This window comes from Salmo salar, chromosome 15, assembly GCF_965601325.2.
Source record: "Salmo salar chromosome 15, fSalSal1, whole genome shotgun sequence".
Classification (NCBI taxonomy): Eukaryota; Metazoa; Chordata; class Actinopteri; order Salmoniformes; family Salmonidae; genus Salmo; species Salmo salar.
Window position 1 is genome coordinate 65,793,516 of NC_138305.1, and position 22,634 is coordinate 65,816,149.

At 44.4% G+C, this 22,634-nt stretch overlaps 1 protein-coding gene across 9 annotated transcripts in view; it reads right to left on the reverse strand.

Moving 5' to 3' along the window:
• Positions 1 to 22,003, reverse strand: part of LOC106571865 (membrane-associated guanylate kinase, WW and PDZ domain-containing protein 1) — a 233,759-nt gene extending 211,756 nt beyond the window's left edge. For 7 of the 9 annotated variants that reach the window (XM_082961974.1, XM_082961973.1, XM_082961969.1 and 4 more), the window contains exon 1: positions 21,169 to 22,002. In XM_082961974.1, coding sequence (XP_082818100.1) covers positions 21,169 to 21,466 — 298 coding nt within the window. In that variant the 5' untranslated portion in view covers positions 21,467 to 22,002. Of the gene's footprint in view, positions 1 to 21,168 lie in introns of all 9 variants that reach the window. The other 2 variants (XM_082961978.1, XM_082961977.1) reach the window with 1 other exon arrangement.
• Positions 22,004 to 22,634: the final 631 nt, after the last annotated feature.

Sequence of the window (22,634 nt, forward strand, 5' to 3'; positions counted from 1 at the left end):
ACAATATTGAAATTGCATCAATGAAATACATTTTTATTATACATCTCCCATTTGACATGTCTTATGATGCGGTTCACAGCACCACTGACAGATGTGTTGGGGTCCAGTGTGGCTCAGTTGGTAGAGCATGGTGTTTGCAACACCAGGGTTGTCGGTTCGATTCCCACGGGGGACCAGTACAGAGAAAACAAATGTATGAAATGTATGCACTCACTACTGTAAGTCGCTCTGGATAAGAGCGTCTGCTAAATGACTAAAATGTAAAAAATGTGTTGCCTTGACAACTGCGTCTTAGTTTTGAACGACCCTTCCCTCTCTTTTGTTCCATGCTGGCTGAAGACCAGGCTAGCTAACACCAGACAAAGATGAAAGCGGAAACATAAGTATCTTTGCCATAGATGAATAGGGTAAACTTTTAATTATATTTGCTGACTCCCTGCAGTCAAATTTTGGCACCAGTAGAATAGCTTTCTAGCTATATAAACCACAGCCCTCTGCAAACATGCCTTCTCAGATGTTGGTTACACATTGGTATTTATTTAAAATAGCTAAGAGACTACATTATTACCATTGGTGTATTAAAATGAGAGTTAAGGCGATGCCACCTTGGCCCCTTAATAATGAATCCAAGTGTTTGACATGGGGAAGGGGACCAGTAACTTTACAAGCAAACTTTATCAATGTAGAAGCAGCAGTAATTTATCATACTTGGTCATCATTCTTTGATCTGGTTTCCTTCAAATATTATCCAATTTCATGAGGAAGATGATTCTGACTGTTCATGACCTTCAAGTAAAAGCGTTACTTTGAGCGGACTGACGCATCACTTCCCAATACTGGTTGACTAAGTCCCCCAATCTGGCTACTCTCATCAGTCTGCTGAAGATGATTCCAGGCTGTACAGAACGCAGGGAGCTGGGTCTGCTCTGATACAGAGGGGCATGCAGAGTGTGAAGGTGTACTGTAACATGATGTGTATAACAGGGATGTAGGCAACATAAAGTACAGTATTTGGGATGTGCATATTGCAAAAGCTCTAAGGATGTAGATCATTCTGTTTTGTGGATGAAATGAGGACAGATAGCACCCTAGCTTGTCATGAGCTCAGTGTGCAGGCATGGAGCTTACTGAAATGTATCTCTGTGAGCGGCATTCCACAGCAGCTGAAGTCATTTCTAGGTTTTTAACCACTTCTGTGCAGGCCAGAGTATAGGCATTCATGATGAGTACATACAGTGGGGTTTGGTTGGGCAAATGATGCAACCATTAAAGCAGCTATTACTCTAAACGAATGCATAATGCAGGGAAATATGTGTGGTCTGTCCACAGGAATGGAGAGAAGCGTAGAGACAGTCAGTCATTACCTCCATGAATCAAGTGAGAGTAGGTTCTCTCCAGTGGGCTGTTATGGAGGTGGCACATTTCTCATCTCTCTGTGAGAGAAAGCGAGAGAGTAAGAGAAAGCGTATGTGTGTGTGTGTGTGTGTGTGTGTGTGTGTGAGCAGACAGACAGGGCAAGGCCGACTGAGGCAGACTCCCTGTGGGTTAACACCTGTTTCTGCAGTACAGGAGACAACACAGACCTCTCCATCCATCTCCCAGACACAACCCCACTGAGGACAACACTGCTGCTCTACGAGGAATATAGATGGGACAGTCAGACAATGGTATTATTAGTCAATTCGCACTGAACTTGTCCTTTGATTTAGGGGCTTTGGAAAGTTTGATGAGGACGAGGTGGGAAGAGGATAGTAGCGTACATTTCTCTTCACTACTGGCTTACATTTCTCTGCTGTGGAAGATCTGTGTGTAAGGGCAATTCCAGCATTATGGGCCTTACATTTGCATGCAAAATACCAACTTTAATGTCTCACAGAATGGACAAACAAAATATAAATGGAAGTTTGGAGGGGTGTGTCTATAGTACCCCTTGGGGTATTGTATACCCTAGAAAACGGACGTCTAAATACTGGCATGTTGGAGAAATAAAGCAAATAAGAAGCGTTATGGATAAGCTTTTAGGCCAGACTGAATATATTAGCAAAGGTCTGTGAGTTTGTAAGTCTTAGGTCAAAATAGGGCAGACTACCCTGCCATTCAGGTCCTCTATCTCAGGTCCGGAAAATCGTTAAAGACTCCAGCCACCCAAACCATTGACTGTTCTCTCTGCGTTCACACGGCAAGCGGTACCGGTGCATCAAATCTGACACCAACAGGCTCCTGAACAGCTTCTATCCCCTAGCCATAAGACCAGTAAATAGCTAACAAAATGGCTACACGGACTGAGTTGACACTTGTATTTTATTTTTGAACTCTCTATGCTCACTCACAGGACTCTACACATTCACGCACACTGACACTCCAACACATACATAACATACACACACATTTATACTGACTCTACACACAGGCACACACATACAATCTTATGCTGCTGCTACTCTGTTTATTATATATCCTGATGCTCCAACCAAGCCAAGCATCGCACAGTTCTTCTCTCTAAACTCCCTTTCCCCTCTGTGTCTCATTCACTCTATTGCATTCCGACTCCCATTAGGCCTACAGAAATAAATGCCTATAAAAACATATCTAACTGATGGGATACACAAGCTACTATATATTCCCTGCCAAATGACAACAGTTTTATCACAAATAAAAAATGGACCGGTTGATTGAAGTAGGAAAATATGTGTTCCAACAACCAGCTGCAGTTTTGGAATAATTGTCTCCCATCTCTTTTCTGCTTAGGCTAATTTGCGAATGGCTAGTGCCATTTAGAATTGGTTAAGCTAGGCTACAACCCCCATTAACATGGACAGGTTCCACTTGAAATATCCAAAAACTTTAGTTTGATAAAGACAGAGCGTATTTTCATCAATCATAAAGCATATGCCTACTCACCAAACAGATGTTGTGGCTGTAATTCATCACCAAGCAGTGTTCAATGTGGAGTTGTTAATCCATTTAGAAAATTCTAAAGAATCGACAGAATAAACTAAATTGAACGTCTGTATTGGGAAAAGAAGACAGATTTAGGTTTGTAATCCTGAAAAAGTTGTCTTTCAACTCACCAAATTGAGCCCCATTTCAAATTATTCTCTTTGAGAATAACTTTTCCAGATGCGAGATGCGCATCACTTTGCACTTGCTGTCACGTCCTGACCAGTATAGGGGTTATTTGTTATTGTAGTTTGGTCAGGACGTGGCAGGGGGTGTTTGTTTTATGTGGTTCAGGGTGTGTTTTGTGTATGTGTTTAGGTAGAGGGGTATTTGATTTATTAGTCTGGGGTTTGTTAGTCATTGTTCTATGTTAAGTATATTTCTATGTTTAGTTTATTGGGGTTGGACCTTCAATTGGAGGCAGCTGGTTATTGTTGCCTCTGATTGAGGGTCCTATAATTAGGAGTTTGTTTTTCATGGGTTTTTGTGGGAGATTGTTCTTGGTTAGCTGTTTTGCCTGACAAGACTGTCAAGTTCGTTTTGTATACGTTGTATGTGTTTCCCTTCTTCACCATAATAAAATAAGATGAGTATACATTTTCCCGCTGCGTCTTGGTCTCTACCCTACGACACTTACAACTTTTTACATTTGATTAAAATATTCTGTTATATTTTATTAATTTACATTACATAATGTTTTTTTACTATAAAATAGGTGTCACTTGTGCCTCTCTTATCAAATTTCTGTACCTTATATGGATTATTATCGTAACAAATGCACCGATGTGGTCAAATTACATATAGCCAGTAAAGATATGTTGTATGAATTAACAATGGAAATACAATTTAAAAAAACTAGAACAATTATTTAATTATTAGGCCTACTATCACAATTGTCACATATTTTCCTCATACTATGCTTAACAAGCAGTTCCTTCATTCCACCAGTTTTACACATCTTTTCCCCATTCTATGCTTAACAAGCAGTACTTCATTCTACCAATTTTACACATCTTTTCCCCATTCTATGCTTAACCTCTATGGGCTAGGTGGGACGCTAGCGTGCCACCCGTGGTGCACTCCATCAACAGCAGGTGCATTTCAAGAGCGGCAAATTTGAATCCAAATAAATGTCAAAATTCAAATTTTTCAAACATACAACTATTTTACACCCTTTGAAAGATAAACATCTCCTTAATCTAACCACGTTTTACGATTTCAAAAAGGTTTTACGGCGAAAGCATAAATTTAGAGTATGTTAGGACAGTACATTTACAAGAGTTGTGTGTAATGTTTTGTCAATTCAAAGACAGGGTCACCAAAACCATAAAACCAGCTAAAATGATGCACTAACCTTTTACAATCTCCATCAGATGACACTCCTAGGACATTATGTTAGACAATGCATGCATTTTTAGTTCTATCAAGTTCATATTTATATCCAAAAACAGCGTTTTACTATGGCATTGATGTTGAGGAAATCATTTCCCTCCAATAACCGGCAGTCAAGTCAGCACCACTAATTAAATAATTAAAATTAGAAAACATTGGTAAAATATTATATTGTCATTTAAAGAATTATAGATTTACATCTCTTGAACGCAATCAACTTGCCAGATTTAAAAATAACCTTACTGGGAAATCACACTTTGCAATAATCTGAGCACTGCGCCCAGAAAAATACGCGTTGCGATACAGACTAGACGTCATGTTGGGGAGATCTAAAATCGAAAATACTATCTAAATAATCCATTACCTTTGATTCTCTTCATCAGATGTCACTTCCAGGTATCACAGGTCCATAACGAATGTAGTTTTGTTCAAAAAAGCTCATCATTTATGTCCAAAAATCTCCGTCTTGTTAGCACATGATCTAAGCCAGCCGGACTTCTCGTCATGAACGAGGGGAAAAAATATATTTACGTTCGTTCAAACATGTCAAACGTTGTATAGCATAAATCATTAGGGCCTTTTTTAACCAGAACATGAATAATATTCAAGGTGGACGAATGCATACTCTTTTATAACGTATTGGAACGAGGGTACCCAACATGAACTCGCGCGCCAGGTGTCTAATGGGCCATCATCGTTCCATGGCTCTTGTTCGGTCAGATCTCCCTCCAGAAGACTCAAAACACTTTGTAAAGGCTGGTGACATCTAGTGGAAGCAATAGGAAGTGCCAAAATATTCCTCAGCCCCTGTGTTTTTCAATGGGATAGGTTTAAAGGTAATACAACACATCAGGTATCCACTTCCTGTCAGAAAATGTCTCAGGGTTTTGCCTGCCAAATGAGTTCTGTTATACTCACAGACACCATTCAAACAGTTTTAGAAAATTTAGGGTGTTTTCTATCCATATGTAATAAGTATATGCATATTCTAGTTACTGGGTAGGAGTGGTAACCAGATTAAATCGGGTATGTTTTTTTATCCAGCCGTGTCAATACTGCCCCCTAGCCCTATTTAACAAGCAGTTCCTTCATTCCACCAATTTTACACATCTTTTCCCCATTCTATGCTTAACAAGCAGTTCCTTCATTCCACCAGTTTTACACATCTTTTCCCCATTCTATGCTTAACAAGCAGTTCCTTCATTCCAACAATTTTACACATCTTTTCCCCATTCTATGCTTAACAAGCAGTTCCTTCATTCCACCAATTTTACACATCTTTTCCTCATTCTATGCTTAACAAGCAGTTCCTTCATTCCACCAGTTTTACACATCTTTTCCCCAATCTAGGCTTAACAAGCAGTTCCTTCATTCCACCAATTTTACACATCTTTTCCCCATTCTATGCTTAACAAGCAGTTCCTTCATTCCACCAGTTTTACACATCTTTTCCCCAATCTAGGCTTAACAAGCAGTTCCTTCATTCCACCAATTTTACACATCTTTTCCCCATTCTATGATTAACAAGCAGTTCCTTCATTCTACCAATTTTACACATCTTTTCCCCATTCTATGCTTAACAAGCAGTTCCTTCATTCCATCAGTTTTACACATCTTTTCCCCAATCTAGGCTTAACAAGCAGTTCCTTCATTCCACCAGTTTTACACATCTTTTCCCCAATCTAGGCTTAACAAGCAGTTCCTTCATTCCACCAATTTTACACATATTTTCCCCATTCTATGCTTAACAAGCAGTTCCTTCATTCCACCAATTTAACACATCTTTCCCCCATTCTATGCTTAACAAGCATTTCCTTCATTCCACCAATTGTCACGTGTGTACGGCTGGGCATAAATTTATGCACACTCTCAAGCAAATGTACATTTTACGTAATTTGTGCCTAAGCATAATTTTTTTTAACCTTTATTTTACCAGGTAAGTTGACTGAGAACACATTCTCATTTACAGCAACGACCTGGGGAATAGTTACAAGGGAGAGGAGGGAGGATGAATGAGCCAATTGTAAGCTGGGGATGATTAGGTGACCATGATGGTATGAAGGCCAGATTGGGAATTTAGCCAGGACACCAGGGTTAATACCCCTCTTACGATAAGTGCCATGGGATCTTTAGTGACCACAGAGAGTCAGGACATCCATTTAACATCCCATCCAAAAGATGGCACCCTACACAGGGCAATGTCCCCAATCACTACCTTGGAGATATTTTTTTTATACCAGAAGAAAGGGTGCTTCCTACACCTCTTCCAGCAGCATCTGATCTCCCCTCCAGGACTAACCCTGCTTAGCTTCAGAAGCAAACCAGCAGTGGGATTAAGGGTGGTATGCTGATGGCTGTTATTGATAAATGAGGCCGCTGGATTCTACAATATTTGCACATTATTCTTTTTAAAATGCTTCAAGCTCTGTCAAGCTGGTTGTTGATCATTGCTAGACAGTCATTTCCAAGTTTTGCCATAGATTTTCAAGCCGATTTCAGTCAAAACTGTAATTAGGCCACTCAGGAACATTCACTGTCATCTTGGTAAGCAGCTTCAGTGTATATTTGGCCTTGTGTTTTAGGTTATTGTCCTTGCTGAAAGGTGAATTTGGCTCCTTTGCCTGTTGGAAATCAGACTGAACCAGATTTTATTTTAGGATTTTGCCTGTGCTTAGATCTATTCTGTTTCTTTTTAATCAACAAAATAAACTCCCTTGCCGATGACAAGCATAACAAATAACACGCAGCCACCACCATGCTTGGAAATATGAAGAGTGGTACTCAGTGATGTGTTGTGTTGGATTTGCCCCAAACACAACGCTTTGTATTCAGGACATAAAGTTAATTTCTTTACCACATTTTTTTCAGTTATACTTTAGTGCCTTATTGCAAACAGGATGCATGTTTGCAATATTTTATTCTGTACAGGGTTCCTTCTTTTCACGCTGTCATTTAGGTTAGTATTGTGGTGTAACTACACTGTTGTTGATCCAATGTTTTCTCCTATCACAGCCAACTCTGTAACTGTTCTAAAGTCACCATTGGCCTCATGGTGAAATCCCTGAGTGGTTGCCTACCTCTCCGGCAACTGAGTTAGGAAGGATACATGTATATTTGTCATGACTGGCTGTATTGATACACCATCCAAAGTGTAATTAATAACTTCACCATGCTGACAGCCAGGCATCCTGGGAGAGAGAGGAGGGACACATGGCTGATGAAAAAGGAATCACCCACCAAGAGTATAGGTCACTGTCAACCCAGAGTTCATTTCAGCAACAAAAATGGTGACAAAAATATTTGGCAAACACCTATTTTTCAGTGGCAATTGACTAAATAGACCCAGACTAAAACGAGGCAAAATTATCCCTGTAACTAAAGTCTGACTATTAATTGGAATGGACAAGAGTTTTTTGAGAGAATGAGAGCTTTTCAGTGAAAAGCACAAATAATATTAGCAGCACAGATGCAGAGCGCAGTTCTGTTCAGCAGCGGGAAAGACACGCCACAACCGGTACACACAGCCTAGCCTACATCAGCTGGTGGGCTGCAGAGGAGCAGCGATGAGCGTGGGCAGACAGGCAGGCTCTACTCCGGCACCGGCTCCGCTTACACATATCACGCAGGCAACTCTCTTGCTACTCCGTAGCTAACTATTCACCCCCAGCCTTCTAGTTTGATACCCTTTGCCTGGTTAAGAAACACAAGCTTCTTTATAAAATTAAAAACAATAGCAGCATTAACTTTAATAGTAAAACAACAGTTTAGATGTTTTTCTCTCCCTTGAGTAAAGAAAGGTTTTTGAATTTGTAGTCTCGTACATTCCCTATTGCATTCATAGCCAGGTTCTGTAGCCAACGTACTAGACAAGTCTCCCTCTTTTCCTCAGAGAAAACGGCTTGATTCTAGCCATTACTGTTCAATAGATATGACCCATAATACCGGCACAACATTTTTTTCTCTCTATCCTGCATTGCCGGGCCACATTTTACATTCATAAAGCACATACCAGGTGTTCTAAAAATAGGATACTTGCAGACCGTACCGTTAACCATTTGTTTAGGCTACACCTTCTTCAGTCATGTTACCTCATTAGCTAGCTATACCTAACAACCTGGGGTGCGTTCAGCAGGACACAATGGTTTGGAACGTTCAGATAAGTGCTATGTAGAACAAACTTGCCTCTGACACGTTGAATAAGGAATAACATTGGCTTTATTCATTTATTTTCTATTTGCAACTGAACGTGGCCCTGGTAACATTACCAGTAGCCTATATGCAAACATTTGATGGCACAAAGAGAAAAGAAAATGGATAGCAAACAATTTAAAGACTAAATCCCTCTTGCCACTACCCAACGACTGGGCAAATAACTTCATTTTGAGTTAATGTGGACCCAGTGACTCAGACTTGAGCACTTGGACCAGGACTCGAGCACGGGGACTTGGATTTCAGCCATAGGGACGTGTGACTAGACTTGTGACCTGACCATTGGCGACTCAGACTTGGACTTGAGCTCAGAGTATTGGGACTTGATTAGGACTCAAGGTTTAGTGACTCGACTATATCACTGGGCGAAACCGTCATTAGCTCCCATTCAGTTATTAGCAACCTGTTCTACTTTGGACATCAATGTGGCTGCAGCGTCTGTGGAACGTTGATAACAATGACAATGTGACGGAGGTGCAACCCATACTACACTGAAAAAAAATCTATACGCAACATGTAAAGTGTTGGTCCCATGTTTCATGAGCTGAAATAAAAGATCCCAAAAATGTTCCGTATGCACAAAATTCTTATTTCTCTCAAATTATGTGTTAGTGAGCATTTCCCTGTTAGTGAGCATTTCTTATTTGCCAAGATAACCCTACACCTGACAGGTGTGGCACTTCAAGAAACTGAAAAAAACAGCATGATAATTACACAGGTGCACCTTATGCTGGGGACAATAACAGACCTCTCTAAAATGTACCATTTTGTCACACAACACAATGCCACAGATTTCTGACATTTTCAGGGAGCGTGCAATTGGCACCAGAGCTGTTGCCAGATAGCTGAATGCATATGTCACTACCATAAGCTACCAATGTAGTTTTAGAGAATTTGACAGTATGTCCAACCGGCATCACAACCGCATACCACGTGTATGGCGTTGTGTGGGCGAGCGGTTTGCTGATGTCAACGTTGTGAACAGAGTGCCCCATGGTGGCGGTGGGATTGCATTTTATCTATGGCAATTTGAATGCACTGAGATACTGTGACGGGATCCTGATGCCCATTGTCGTGCCATTCATCCACCGCAAGGATTTGTACACAATTCCTGCAAGCTGAAAATGTAATTATCCCGCCATTATCAAGATCTTTGCTAGGAGTCAGGATCAATTGACTGTCCTTAGTAACAGGTAACATTACTACAAACAAGTTGAGTATTTCGATCCTGCATAAGCTATATAGCAACTTGACACAAACAGTCATAAAGCCTGGTTTTGCTATGTAAAGCATTTTGTTAGGCTACTATTGTCAAGTGCTTGCTGTTAGTGAGTGAAATAGTGAGACAAGGCACAAGACAACAATGATGAAAGCCTCTCACCTGGGAGTTGACTATGACTGACAGACAGTAGATAAGACCATATAGGCAGGTCAAAGTCCTCATATCCACTGTTCAGTGTGAGATGACAGAACAACACAGTGAATCACTGTCATGTGCATGAGGGTATGAATAGGAATATTGTGAAATTCCATAAACACCAGTGAGTTTCTAGGGCCACAGTTTAAGTTATATGAAGGCATTATAACCAAAACTGTCATGTGAAATGAATGACACTGCAATAAAGATTAGAGTGTGTCACAGTTTTTTTTCTCTAGTTTAAATTAGGTTACAGCAGGGCATTTCAATGTAAAACGCCGCATGAGCACTAACATGTGAAGTTCATAGGAGCACATCACATTGTCACGTCCTGACCAGTATAAGGGGTTATTTGTTATTGTAGTTTGGTCAGGACGTGGCAGGGGTGTGTTTGTTTTGTGTTGTCTGGGTTTTTGGGTTTTTGGGTAGTGTTCTATGTTTTGTATTTCTATGTTCTATTTTCTATTTTTTCTATTTCTATGTCTAGTTTATTGTTTTGACCTTCAATTGGAGGCAGCTGTTCCTCGTTGCCTCTAATTGAAGGTGTTTTCTATCCAAATCTACTAATTATATGCATATTCTAGTTTCTGGGCAGGAGTAATAACCAGATTAAATCAGGTACGTTTTTTATCTGGCCATGAAAATACTGCCCCCTATCCCAAACTGGTTAACCAGAGTCTTATCTTTAAAATGGTGTAAAATATTTGATTGTTTGAGAAAATGTAATTGTGGTATTTAAGTTGGTTTTGTATTTCGCGCCGTGCGATGCAATTGGCTGTTGGCTAGGGGTTCCGCAGGCGGAATGGGGTCCGCTAGCGGAACGTCTGTCCTCAACAGGTTAAGTCCCTCCAGACCATTTCCCACATTCTTTGTGTTAGAAATATTGTTTCATCATCCACTATTGGATGTTGTAGTTTTGGCGAGAAAAATCTTATTTTAACAAAAGGGTTCTTTCCCCTCAATACTGCATGGCCAGGGAGAGAAAGTTCTTGCAAGGTATTTACGACCGTCATATAACTTGCCAACTCCCCCAGGAGAGGGGGGTCTTGAAACCTTTGGTTAGCCGTCACCTTTGATCTCCATCCAGGAGGGCAAGTCATGACATTGGCAACTTCGGGAGAGTAGCGGCAAAATCTGAGAAGGCCAGCAGCAGTGGGAGCTGGAGGTTTGGGAACAGCTTTTTTTCTTTTGGTGAGGCTATTTTGATCTTTGGCTTTAATAGTGTGCTTAAAGCATTACACAAGCTCAATAGCCTACATATAATTGGTGATATTAAAACACATATTGTAATATTAACTTTTTGGGGATAGGGGGCAGCATTTGTAATTTTGGATGAAAAGCGTGCCCAAAGTAAGCTGCCTGCTACTCAGGCCCAGAAGCTAGGATATGCATATATTTGGATAGAAAACACTCTAAAGTTTCTAAAACTGTTAAAATAATGTCTGTGAGTATAACAGAACTAAAATGGCAGGCGAAAACCTGAGGAAAATCCATCCAGGAAGTGCTATTATTTTGAAATGGGTGTTTTTCCATTGAAAGCCTATCCACCATTTATTAAAGGGATAGGACCCATATTCCGTTTCCTATGGCTTTCACTAGCTGTGAACAGTCTTTAGACATTGTTTCAGGCCTTTATTCTAAAAAATTAGGGAGAATGAGCAGTTTCAATGAGAGGCCAGTGGAAAATCCCCAACCTGTTTGGTGCGCAATCCCGAGAGCGCACTTTTCGTTGTTTTTCTTTTATATTGATGACGCTTTTGTCCGGTTGAAATATTATTGATTATTTAGGCTAAAAACAACCTGAGGATTGATTATAAACATCGTTTGACATGTTTCTACGAACTTTACAGATACTGTTTGGAATTTTCGTCTGCCTCCTGTGACCGAATTTGAGCCTTTGGATTACTGAACAAAACGCGCCAACAAAATGGAGGTTTTTGGATATAAAGAGGGACTTTATCGAACAAAACAAACATTTATTGTGTAACCGGGAGTCTTGTGAGTGTAACCATATGAAGATCATCAAAGGTAAGTGATTAATTTTATAGCTTTTTCTGACTTTCGTGACTAATCTACTTGGCTGCTAACTGTTTGTAATGTTTTGTGTGCTGAGCGCTGTCCTCAGATAATCGCATGGTTTGCTTTCGCTGTAAAGCCTTTTTTAAATCTGACACGGCGAGTGGATTAACAACAAGTTAAGCTTTATTTTGATGTATTGCACTTGTGATTTCATGAAATTTAAATATGTATAGTAATTTAATTTGAATTTGGCGCTCTGCAATTTCACTGGATGTTGTCGATGGGGGTGATCCATAAGAAGTTAAACCTACACAGGCCAAATCCAGACACAGCTGGGCCAATTGTGTGCTGCCTTGTGGGACTCCCAATCACAGCTGGTTGTGAGAGCCTGGATTCAAACCAGGGTGTCGGTAGTGATACCTCTAGCACTGAGATGCAGTGCCGTATACCACTGTGCAACTCAGAAGCCTGTGACAGGTAGGAACCAACATTTTGGTTAGTGTTTCCCAGCGGACCATATACGATTTTACATTACATGTTTTCTCATGTCGCAAGCTAACTCTCCTGCTAACATATGCTCAGCCTATTACTCTAATTTAGACCAGTGGTCTAAGTCAAAATGCAAGCCGATATCTACCACTCAGATCTTTTAAACATGACTTAAAAAACATAAGCCTCTGTAGCAATGAGGTTTGTGCAGTAAGCTATAGGCACAATAAATTACCACTATGCTATGCTTGAAACTCCCTGCCAATGTTGTTCTTCTCAGACCATTTTGAAATTATATTCCACCCAACTGCACTGCAGTTCTTCTGCCTCATGCACCAATTAATGTTGTTATCCCTATGACCAGAGAAAGTGAGATATTCCTTGATATTAAAAAAGACACAAGCCGATAATAATAACAATGCAAGTTTATAGAAACACCATTGTCACAGGCAGTTAAATAACAGGAGGGATGAGTCAGGCGCAGAAGACTGAGGTCCGTTGAACAAAAACGTATTTAATACTGCCAAGGGGCAAAATCCAAAATACAAGGCAGGGTGCACAAAAGATAAACTATGAGAACAGCTCCACTCTCAAAGTCAAACGGGGCGCAGCCCGGCAACCCTAATGCCTATCCAGCAAAAATCAACTACGTACATACATTCTAACCCCTACCACACGTAACATAAAACAATCCCGCACGAATCCTAACTAAACACAGACAAACTAAATATCCCCCCACTAATGACAAACAAGAAACAGGTGCAACCTAAAACAGACATAACTAACAGACACTGAAACATAGATCGGTGGCAGCTAGTAGGCCGGTGACGACGACCGCCGAGCACTGCCCGACCGGGGACGACCCGGAGGGCGAGGCGCTGGGCGATCCGGGCGGACGCTGTGGAATCTCCGCAACATGGCTGGATCCAGAATGTTCCTCACCGGGACCCAGCACCTCTCCTCCAGACCGTACCCCTCCCAGTCCACGAGGTACTGCAGGCACCCTACCCCACGTCGGGAGTCCAAGATGGACCGGACTGTGTACGCCGGGGCCCCCCCGATGTCCAGGGGAGGCGGAGGGACCTCCTGTACCTCAACGTCCTGCAGCGGACCAGCTACCACCGGCCTGAGGAGAGACACATGAAACGAGGGGTTAATACGGTAATATGAAGGAAGTTGTAACCTATAACACACCTCGTTTATTCTCCTCAGGACTTTGAATGTCCCCACAAATCGCGGACCCAGCTTCCGGCAGGGCAGGCGGAGGGACAGGTTCTGGGTCGAGAGCCAGACTCTATCCCCTGGTTTGAATACGGGGGCCTCACTGTAGCGGCGGTCAGCGCTCTCCTTGTGCCGTCCTATAGCTCGTTTCAGGCACTCCTGGATGGCACTCCAGGTCTCCCTCGAGCGCTGGACCCATTCCTCCACCGCAGGAGCCTCCGTCTGGCTCTGATGCCATGGCACCAGGACCGGATGGTACCCTAACACCACCTGGAAGGGCGACAGGTTAGTAGAGGAGTGGCGCAGAGAGTTCTGCGCAGAACTCTCTGCGCCATCTCGGCCCATGGCACGAACCTCGCCCACTCCCCCGGCCGGTCCTGGCAATAGTACTGCAGGAACCTGCCCACATCCTGATTGATGCGTTCCACCTGCCCATTACTCTCGGGGTGGAAACCCGAAGTCAAACTGACCGAGACCCCCAGCCTCTCCATAAACGCCTTCCACACCCTAGATGTGAACTGGGGACTCCGTACAGAGACGATGTCCTCGGGCACCCCGTAGTGCCGGAAGACATGCGTAAACAGGGCCTCCGCAGTCTGTAGGGCCGTAGGAAGACCGGGCAAAGGGATCAGACGACAGGACTTAGAGAACCTATCCACAATGACTAGGATCGTGGTGTTCCCCTGAGGAGGCGGGAGATCCGTAAGGAAATCCACCGACAGTTGAGACCACGGTCGCTGTGGAACGGGGAGGGGCTGTAGTTACCCTCGCGCCAGGTGCCTAGGAGCCTTACACTGGGCGCACACCGAACAGGAAGAGACATAGTGCCTGACATCCTTAACCAGAGTGGGCCACCAGTACTTCCCCTTCAGGCCCCGCACTGTCCGTTCCACCCCAGGATGACCCGAGGAGGGTAGAGTGTGCGATCACCGGATCAGACGATCGTGAACCTCGAGCGGGACATACTTCCGTCTCGCGGGACACTGAGGTGGAGTGGGTTCTGACTGCCCCGCCCGCTCGATGTCCGCATCCACCTCCCAAACCACTGGTGCCACCAGACAGGAAGCAGGGAGAATGGGAGTAGGATCAATGGTCCACTCCTCGGTGTCATGGAGACGCGACAGTGCATCAGCCTTCAGGTTCCGGGAACCTGGAATGTACGATAAGGTGAATTGAAACCTTGTAAAGAACATGGCCCACCTGGCCTGCCGAGGATTAAGTCTCCTCGCTGCCCGGATGTACTCCAGGTTACGGTGATCGGTCCAAATGAGGAAAGGGTGTCGTGCCCCCTCAAGCCAATGTCTCCACAATTTCAGGGCCTTGACCACGGCTAACAGCTCCCGGTCCCCCACATCATAGTTGCGCTCCGCCGGACTCAGCTTCTTAGAAAAAAAAGTACATGGGCGAAGCTTCGGCGGCGCGCCCGAGCGCTGCGACAGCACCGCTCCTGCTCCAGCCTCGGACGCGTCCACCTACACTATGAATGGCAAAGAGGGGTCCGGATGCGCCAGCACCGGGGCGTCGGTAAACAGAGCCTTCAGATGACTAAAGGCTCTGTCCGCCTCGGCCGACCACCGCAGCCGCACCGACCCCCCCTTCATCAGTGAGGTAATGGGAGCTCCAAGAAAGCCCCAGGAGCACCTGACCAAAGCCCCGGATAAATCTCCGGTAGTAATTAGCAAATCCCAAGAACCGCTGCACCTCCTTCACCGTTCTTGGAGTTGGCCAATTACGCACGGCTGTAACGCAATCACATTCCATCACCACCCCGTTGGTGGAAATGTGATATCCCAGAAAAGAGACGGCTCGTTTGGAAAACTCACATTTCTCAGCCTTGACGTACAGGTCATGCTCCAGCAGCCGCCCAAGCACTTTACGCACCAGAGACACATGCTCGGCGCGTGTGGCGGAGTAGATCAGAATGTCATCGATGTAGACCACCACACCCTGACCGAGCAGGTCTCTGAGAACCTCGTCTACAAAGGATTGGAAGACAGCGGGAGCATTCTTTAACCCGTATGGCATGACGAGGTACTCATAATGGCCAGATGTGGTACTAAATGCGGTTTTTTACTCGTCTCCATCTCGGATACGCACCAGGTTATACACGCTCCTGAGATCTAGTTTTGTGACGAAGCGCGCCCCGTGAAAAGACTCCACTGCCGTTGCGATGAGAGGTAGCGGGTAACTGAAACCCACCGTGATGGAATTTAGACCTCTATAATCAATGCACGGGCGCAGACCTTTCTCCTTCTTCTTCACAAAAAAGAAGCTCGAGGAGACGGGTGACTTAGACGGCCGAATGTATCCCTGTCTCAAGGATTCAGCGACATATGTCTCCATAGCCGTTGTCTCCTCCTGAGACAGAGGATACACGTGACTCCTAGGAAAGGCCGCGCCAGCCTGGAGGTTTATCACACAATCCCCTCGTCAATGAGGGGGTAATTGAGTCGCCTTCGTTTTACTGAAGGCGATAGCCAAATCGGCATATTCAGAGGGAATGTGCACGGTGGAGACTGGATCTGGACTTTCCACCGTGGTCGCACCGATGGAAACTCCTATACACCTGCCTGAGCACTCCCTCGACCACCCCTTAAGTTCTCTCTGTCTCCACTGAATCTTTGGGTTGTGAGTGGCTAGCCAGGGAATTCCCAGTACCACTGGAAATGCCGGGGAATCAATAAGGAACAGGCTGATACGTTCCTCATGACCCCCCGCGTCACCATGACCAATGGCACTGTTACCTCCCTCACTTGGCCAGTGGTCGACTATCTAGAGCGTGCACGGGGAAGGGTTGGTCCAGTTTAACCAGGGGAATCCCTAACTTATCAGCGACCCGAAGGTCCATAAAACTTCCAGCTGCGTCTGAATCGACTAGTGCCTTATACTGGAAGTGAGGGGAAAACTCAGGAAAACAAACAGAGGCGTACATGTGGTCGACAGGGGGCTCTGGGTGTGGCTGGTGCTGACTCACCTGGGGGATCGATGTGGTGCTCTGCCTGCCGTCTGAATTCCCAGGAGAACCTCTCCAGCACCGGTCCGCAGTGTGTCCTCTACGACCACAGTGGGTGCAGGAGAGGCCCCCCCCTCCGGTCCTCCTAGCAGGGAGGTGGAACGAACAGGCCCCGACTGGAACGTCCCCGGGCAGCCAGCAAGTTGTCCAGCCTGATGGACAAATCGATCAGCTGGTCCAGGGTAGTTGTATGGTCCCAGCAAGCCAGCTCCCGGCAGACGTCCTCATGAAGACTACACCTGTAGTGGTCAATCAGGGCCCGCTCATTCCACCCCGATCCGGCGGCTAGAGTCCGGAACTCCAGGGCAAAGTCCTGAGCGCTCCTCGTCTCCTGCCTCAGGTGAAATAATCGCTCACCCGCCTTGCCCTCCGGGGGATGATCGAATACCGCCCGGAAGCGGCGGGTGAACTCTGGGTAGTCGTCCTTAGCCGAGTCTGGGCCCTCCCAGACGGCGTTGGCCCATTCTAGGGCTCTACCCGTGAGGCAAGAGACGAGGATGCTCACCCTCTCTTCATCGGAGGGAGAGGGCCAGACGGTCGCCAGGTACAGGTCCAACTGCAGCAAAAACCCCTTGCACCCGGCGGCCGCCCCATCGAACTCCCTAGGAGCCATGATCCTGATCCCACTCGTACTGGGTTCGGTGGGTGCCGGTAGGGGCGCAGGGTGATGACTTGGAGCTGGTGGGGGTGAGGGAGCGACTCTCTCCCAGCTCTCCAAACGGGCCAGCACCTGGTCCATGGCCGTGCCCAGCCGGTGGAGGAGGCTTGCATGTTGGGAGACTTGCTCCGCCATCGATGGTGCTTCGGCTCCTGCTGACTCCATTCAAGGGTGCGGGATTCTGTCACGGGCAGTTAAATAACAGGAGGGATGAGTCAGGCGCAGGAGACTGAGGTCCGTTGAACAAAAACGTATTTAATACTGCCAAGGGGCAAAATCCAAAATACAAGGCAAGGTGCACAAAAGATAAACTATGAGAACAGCTCCACTCTCAAAGTCAAACGGGGCGCAGCCCGGCAACCCTAATGCCTATCCAACACGTAGCAAAAATCAACTACGTACATAAATTCTAACCCCTACCACATGTAACATAAAACAATCTCGCACGAATCCTAACTAAACACAGACAAACTAAATACCCCCCCACTAATGACAAACAAGAAACAGGTGCAACCTAAAACAGACATAACTAACAGACACTGAAACATAGATTGGTGGCAGCTAGTAGGCCGGCGACGACGACCGCCGAGCACTGCCCGACCGGGGAGAGGCGCCACCTTCTGTGGACGTTGTGACAGCTATACTCATTCATTGCAGCTGCAGTTCTGGTTGTAGCGTGAGTGGAACTAGGGAGAACATGCTTTTTATGGCTTATAAAAGTGCTAAATAACTTTAACATGAACTTACTCATAAAAACTGCAGCTCTTTTCTCTATTCATTGAGTCTCTCTCGTCATGTTTTTAAAAGTTTTGAAATCTTACATTATCAACTTTGCTGTGCATTTGAGGCTTCTTTCTACAGTCTATGGCACTAGGAAACTGTGCATACACGGTGATCTACTTGACTGGCCAGCGGTAGGCCTATAAGTGCACTTGATTTGCTCTCTGGGCCTGCCGGGTTGGCGGAGTTCTAAGTTTAGACACATAAAATGGTTCAAAATGGGAACTCTTTGCCTTTCTGGCACTAGGGCACCTACCACCAGCAAATAAAAAAAATAGGAACACAAGGCTTTATCGTTGGGTGATCGACAATGAATGCCTTGGAGATCAACACCACTGATTTAGACGAAACAATTATTATTTTTATTTATATTTTCACCATGTAGAGAAGGTGACTATGACAACAAATTACTCCAAAGAGAAGCCATGTGGATATATAAATTAAATTCTGTATCTCCACGCCGTTTAAACAAAGAATTCTATTTCACCTCCTTCCTATAAGCCACATTTAGACTGCTATACAGGAACACTGTCCATATCAGATTTTGCATATCATCATGACTTGGCCTCACATATTTATGAACGCCGTTGCCTGATGTCCTTTGTGGTGGGCTAGCTCATGAATTGATGTGATGTATTTAGGTGAGCGGACACCTGGAGCGTTTGATTTGTGCCCGCTCCCATACCCTATAATTCTGTATTTTGTGACTAATTTGTATAAAGGTAGACCAGAAAAGCCACATCGCTGATTGGCAGATGAGTGGGAACCCTGATTAGAAGCACCTGCGGCTCATCTGTTGTTCTTTACAAATGCTGTTTTTAAATAAAGAAAATTGTACCTACTCACTGAAGAAGGATGCAAAGCCGAAACGTCTGTGTACGCTATCCCTGATGCAGTAAAAACAATTAAAACATTGAATAATGAACTAAGCTTTGTGACATATTTTTTAGTGTGAACCCATTGCACCTCTTTGTTTGTCTGAATTCGCAGGTTTTCCTCAACAGCAAAGCTTCTGTGAGAGTGCGATGGTTCTCTTTTGATTAGGGTTAAGTTTAGGCATCATCTCCAAAATCTTAAAGTCAAGATTTGGGATAGGCTTAAAACAAAAATCTCAAAAACAACTTTCTATCACTGGATTCAAACATGCAACCTTTGGCACAGAGGCAGATGCTTACGTCCATCCCTGTCCACAACACCCCCAGCAAAACCAAAACCAACTAGAAGGTAACAGCGTTCACTGTTGCCCCTAGTGGCCGGTTTCCACGTCATCTCACAATGTCTTCAGACATGGTTGTGGGAAGTGGCAGGGAGAGAGACGAATTGCAGGTAGCTAAATGAGTAAACTATAAAAAGGGACATTACACGCGCCTTAGTTACGTATCACATTTAACAAACCAAACATTGGAATGCCATTACAGAAGGTAGACTAAAAACCCAAACCGGTCCGTGCATTAATACCGGTATATAGTAAAATACGGTATACCGCCCAGCCCTAGGCACACACAACACACACAACAACAGTGTGTGTGTGTGTGTGTCCGTGTGTAAACCAGCATGACCAAAGTGATGACAGACAGAATGATGCTGGTAGTTTTGTGTGTGGTAAAACATACCACATACATCTCAAACATATATAAGTATACTACAGTACTTCCACTGACTGTGAATCTAGACTTTTGGCGTTGGCACCACATAGTGCTCCCCAGAGCCATGTGTGGTGCTCCCAAAACAAAAACAAAATACCCAAACACATCCTGATGTGAATGGGACTGATAACAACATCACGAAGGAAAGCAATGAAAAGTGAAATGTTAAAAAGGAGAACAATGCAAATCACTTTTACTATCTCTCCCTCTCTTGTGTCTTCTCTCCCTCCCTATCTTCGCTCTCTCTTTCAGACAGATGTGCAGCAAACCATGGGCAATGGATCAAACTCATCTAAGTCCCAGAGAGTTTCCAGAAATAATCCAGTCAGTCAGCCCACCTGCGAGTAGTGTGTCTCCCAATGAGCAATATCTGTCTGCATTACCTACACTTTGTTATGGGACCACAACAACATTTACATTTTAGTAATTTAGCAGACGCTCCTATCCAGAGCGACTTACAGTAGTGAATGCATACATTTCATTTCATGCATTTTTTGATTCCCCATGGGAATCAAACCCACAACCCTGGCGTTGTACACACCATGCTGGCGTTGCAAACACCATGCTCTACCAACTGAGCCACAGCGAAGGCCTGTGTGTGACAGCTATTCTCTTACACTAAACTGCTCTCTCTTCCACTGACTAAATGAGACACAGTTAAATTGGTATGAGAATAAAAGAGCAAACTGTGAGATGTAAGATATTGTATATACCTTTTGGTTAAGGCAAGCTGAAACATTTCAGACTTTTTAATCTTGGAGGAGTTGGGGTAGAGCATAACTTGGAGAATATGGGGGGTGGTTGTGTGTAGTGACTGTACTACACTAATTTATCCAGCCGGTTTGAGTGGCCTGATCTCTGACCCTAGGTGATTTTAGCTCTATTTGCCAGGCCAGCAACTGACAAACAAAAGCTGGATAACTGTCACAGCGGCTTTATGTCAAGCAGTGACCCTGTGCTGCTGAAAACAAGATTACCAAAGTGTCACAATTCCGCTGGCCTACTTTTAACATGGCTGACTGTACTGTTTCAGTTGTTCCATGGTTATAACAATCACTCATGTCACTTGTCAGTAACAAAATCATTCTCCTCTGGGCCCTTTCTCTCCTTTGACTAAACAGTGTGTGTGTGTGTGTGTGTGTGTGTGTGTGTGTGTGTGTGTGTGTGTGTGTGTGTGTGTGTGTGTGTGTGTGTGTGTGTGTGTGTGTGTGTGTGTGTGTGTGTGTGTGTGTGTGTGTGTGTGTGTGTGAATATAAGAGAAAGAGAGAGAGAAGGGGGGGTTGTTCAGGGCAAGGTCACCATCCCACCATTTCCCAGTTTTTCATTGAATAATTGATCAACAAAAGTTGTGTGCACATACTTTAGAACAGATTGGAGCACCTACCTTGTCGGACAGTTTTCAACCTGAGGGGACCCTTGCAACTCTTCATTAGAGTCCAGATGTCATAGAGGGGTAATCCAGACACCGAGAGACCCTCAACTTCCAGCAGTAACTCCCCCTCTAACATTTGTCCGTTTTTATGAACCAACACATCCTCTCTGACTTCCCCGATGTAGGGAAACTCTCCGTTCTCCGCGCCACCGCGCAGCTCCACATTCAATTCCCCGTGAGCGTCCCGAATCATCGCGCACTCAGTAATTTTGGTGATCCAGTGGTTTTTCTTCAGGATTACTTTTGACATGATAATAAGGACCAAACCTGTTAGTACCACAGGAGGACTCAAAAAACAGGTGACACATAACACACAGTCGCTTTCGAAACCCAGAAAACTTTCGGTTGTTTGAACTTGATTTCAGATGGGATCATTTTCGCTCTTATTTTAAACCAGGCCATAATGTTCCTCTGGCGCAGCTGTCCGGTCTACACATCCTGCATTAGGATCAAATACTCGGATGTTGTTGTTGTTGGCTTCTCATATTCTTTAATAGCCTAACATGCACGCTACCTGATCCCAGGAGTCGATCTAATCCAAACTCCGATTGCCTGCTTTACTTTCACTAATGTCAAGACCCTGCATTTGTTTAATCTCCTGCCACAGTAGCCTATTTTGACCCTTAATCCCATTAATTTATTCAAGAATACCCTCTCATAAATAGTTACTTTTACCTGTCCTGTGAGTCGAAAAAGCTGTTCACACAGACCGCTGCGCCTTTAAGCAAGTAACATGACAGTTCATCCTATATTGTTCCTGCGATCGTGCTCTGGTGATAGTAATGGGAATGCATGTGTCCTGCCTGTCTCCCACAGGAGCGCACTGGATAAGGGAAATCCTCCTTACAACACCTATTATTACAGGGTCCTAATGCTCGACTCTCTATTTATCCACACGCATGTCTGCCTTGTAAACAGGATTACAGCCATCCACAGTGGGTTTAAAGGACCAGTGCAGTCAAAAACGTGTCTTATGTTTTATATTTACGCTGATTATACAAAACATTAAGAACATCTCTATCCATGACATAGACTGACCCAGTGATTCCAGGTGAAAGCTATGAACCCATATTGATGTCACTTGTTAAATCCACTTCAATCAGTGTAGATGAAGGGGGGAGACTTTGAGACAATTGAGACTTGGATGGTGTATGTGTTTCATTCAGAGGGTGAATGGGCAAGATTTAAGTGTCAGGTGCAGCAGTTTGTGTCAAGAACTGCAACGCTTCTGGGGTTTTCACACAACAGTTTCCTGTGTGTATCAAGAATGGTCCACCACCCAAAGTACATCCAGCCAACATGACACAAATGTGGGAAGCCTTGGAGTTAACATGGGAACGCTTTTGACATATTGTAGAGTCCATGCCCTGATGAATTGAGGCTGTTCTGAGGGCAACTCAATATTAGGAAGGTGTTCC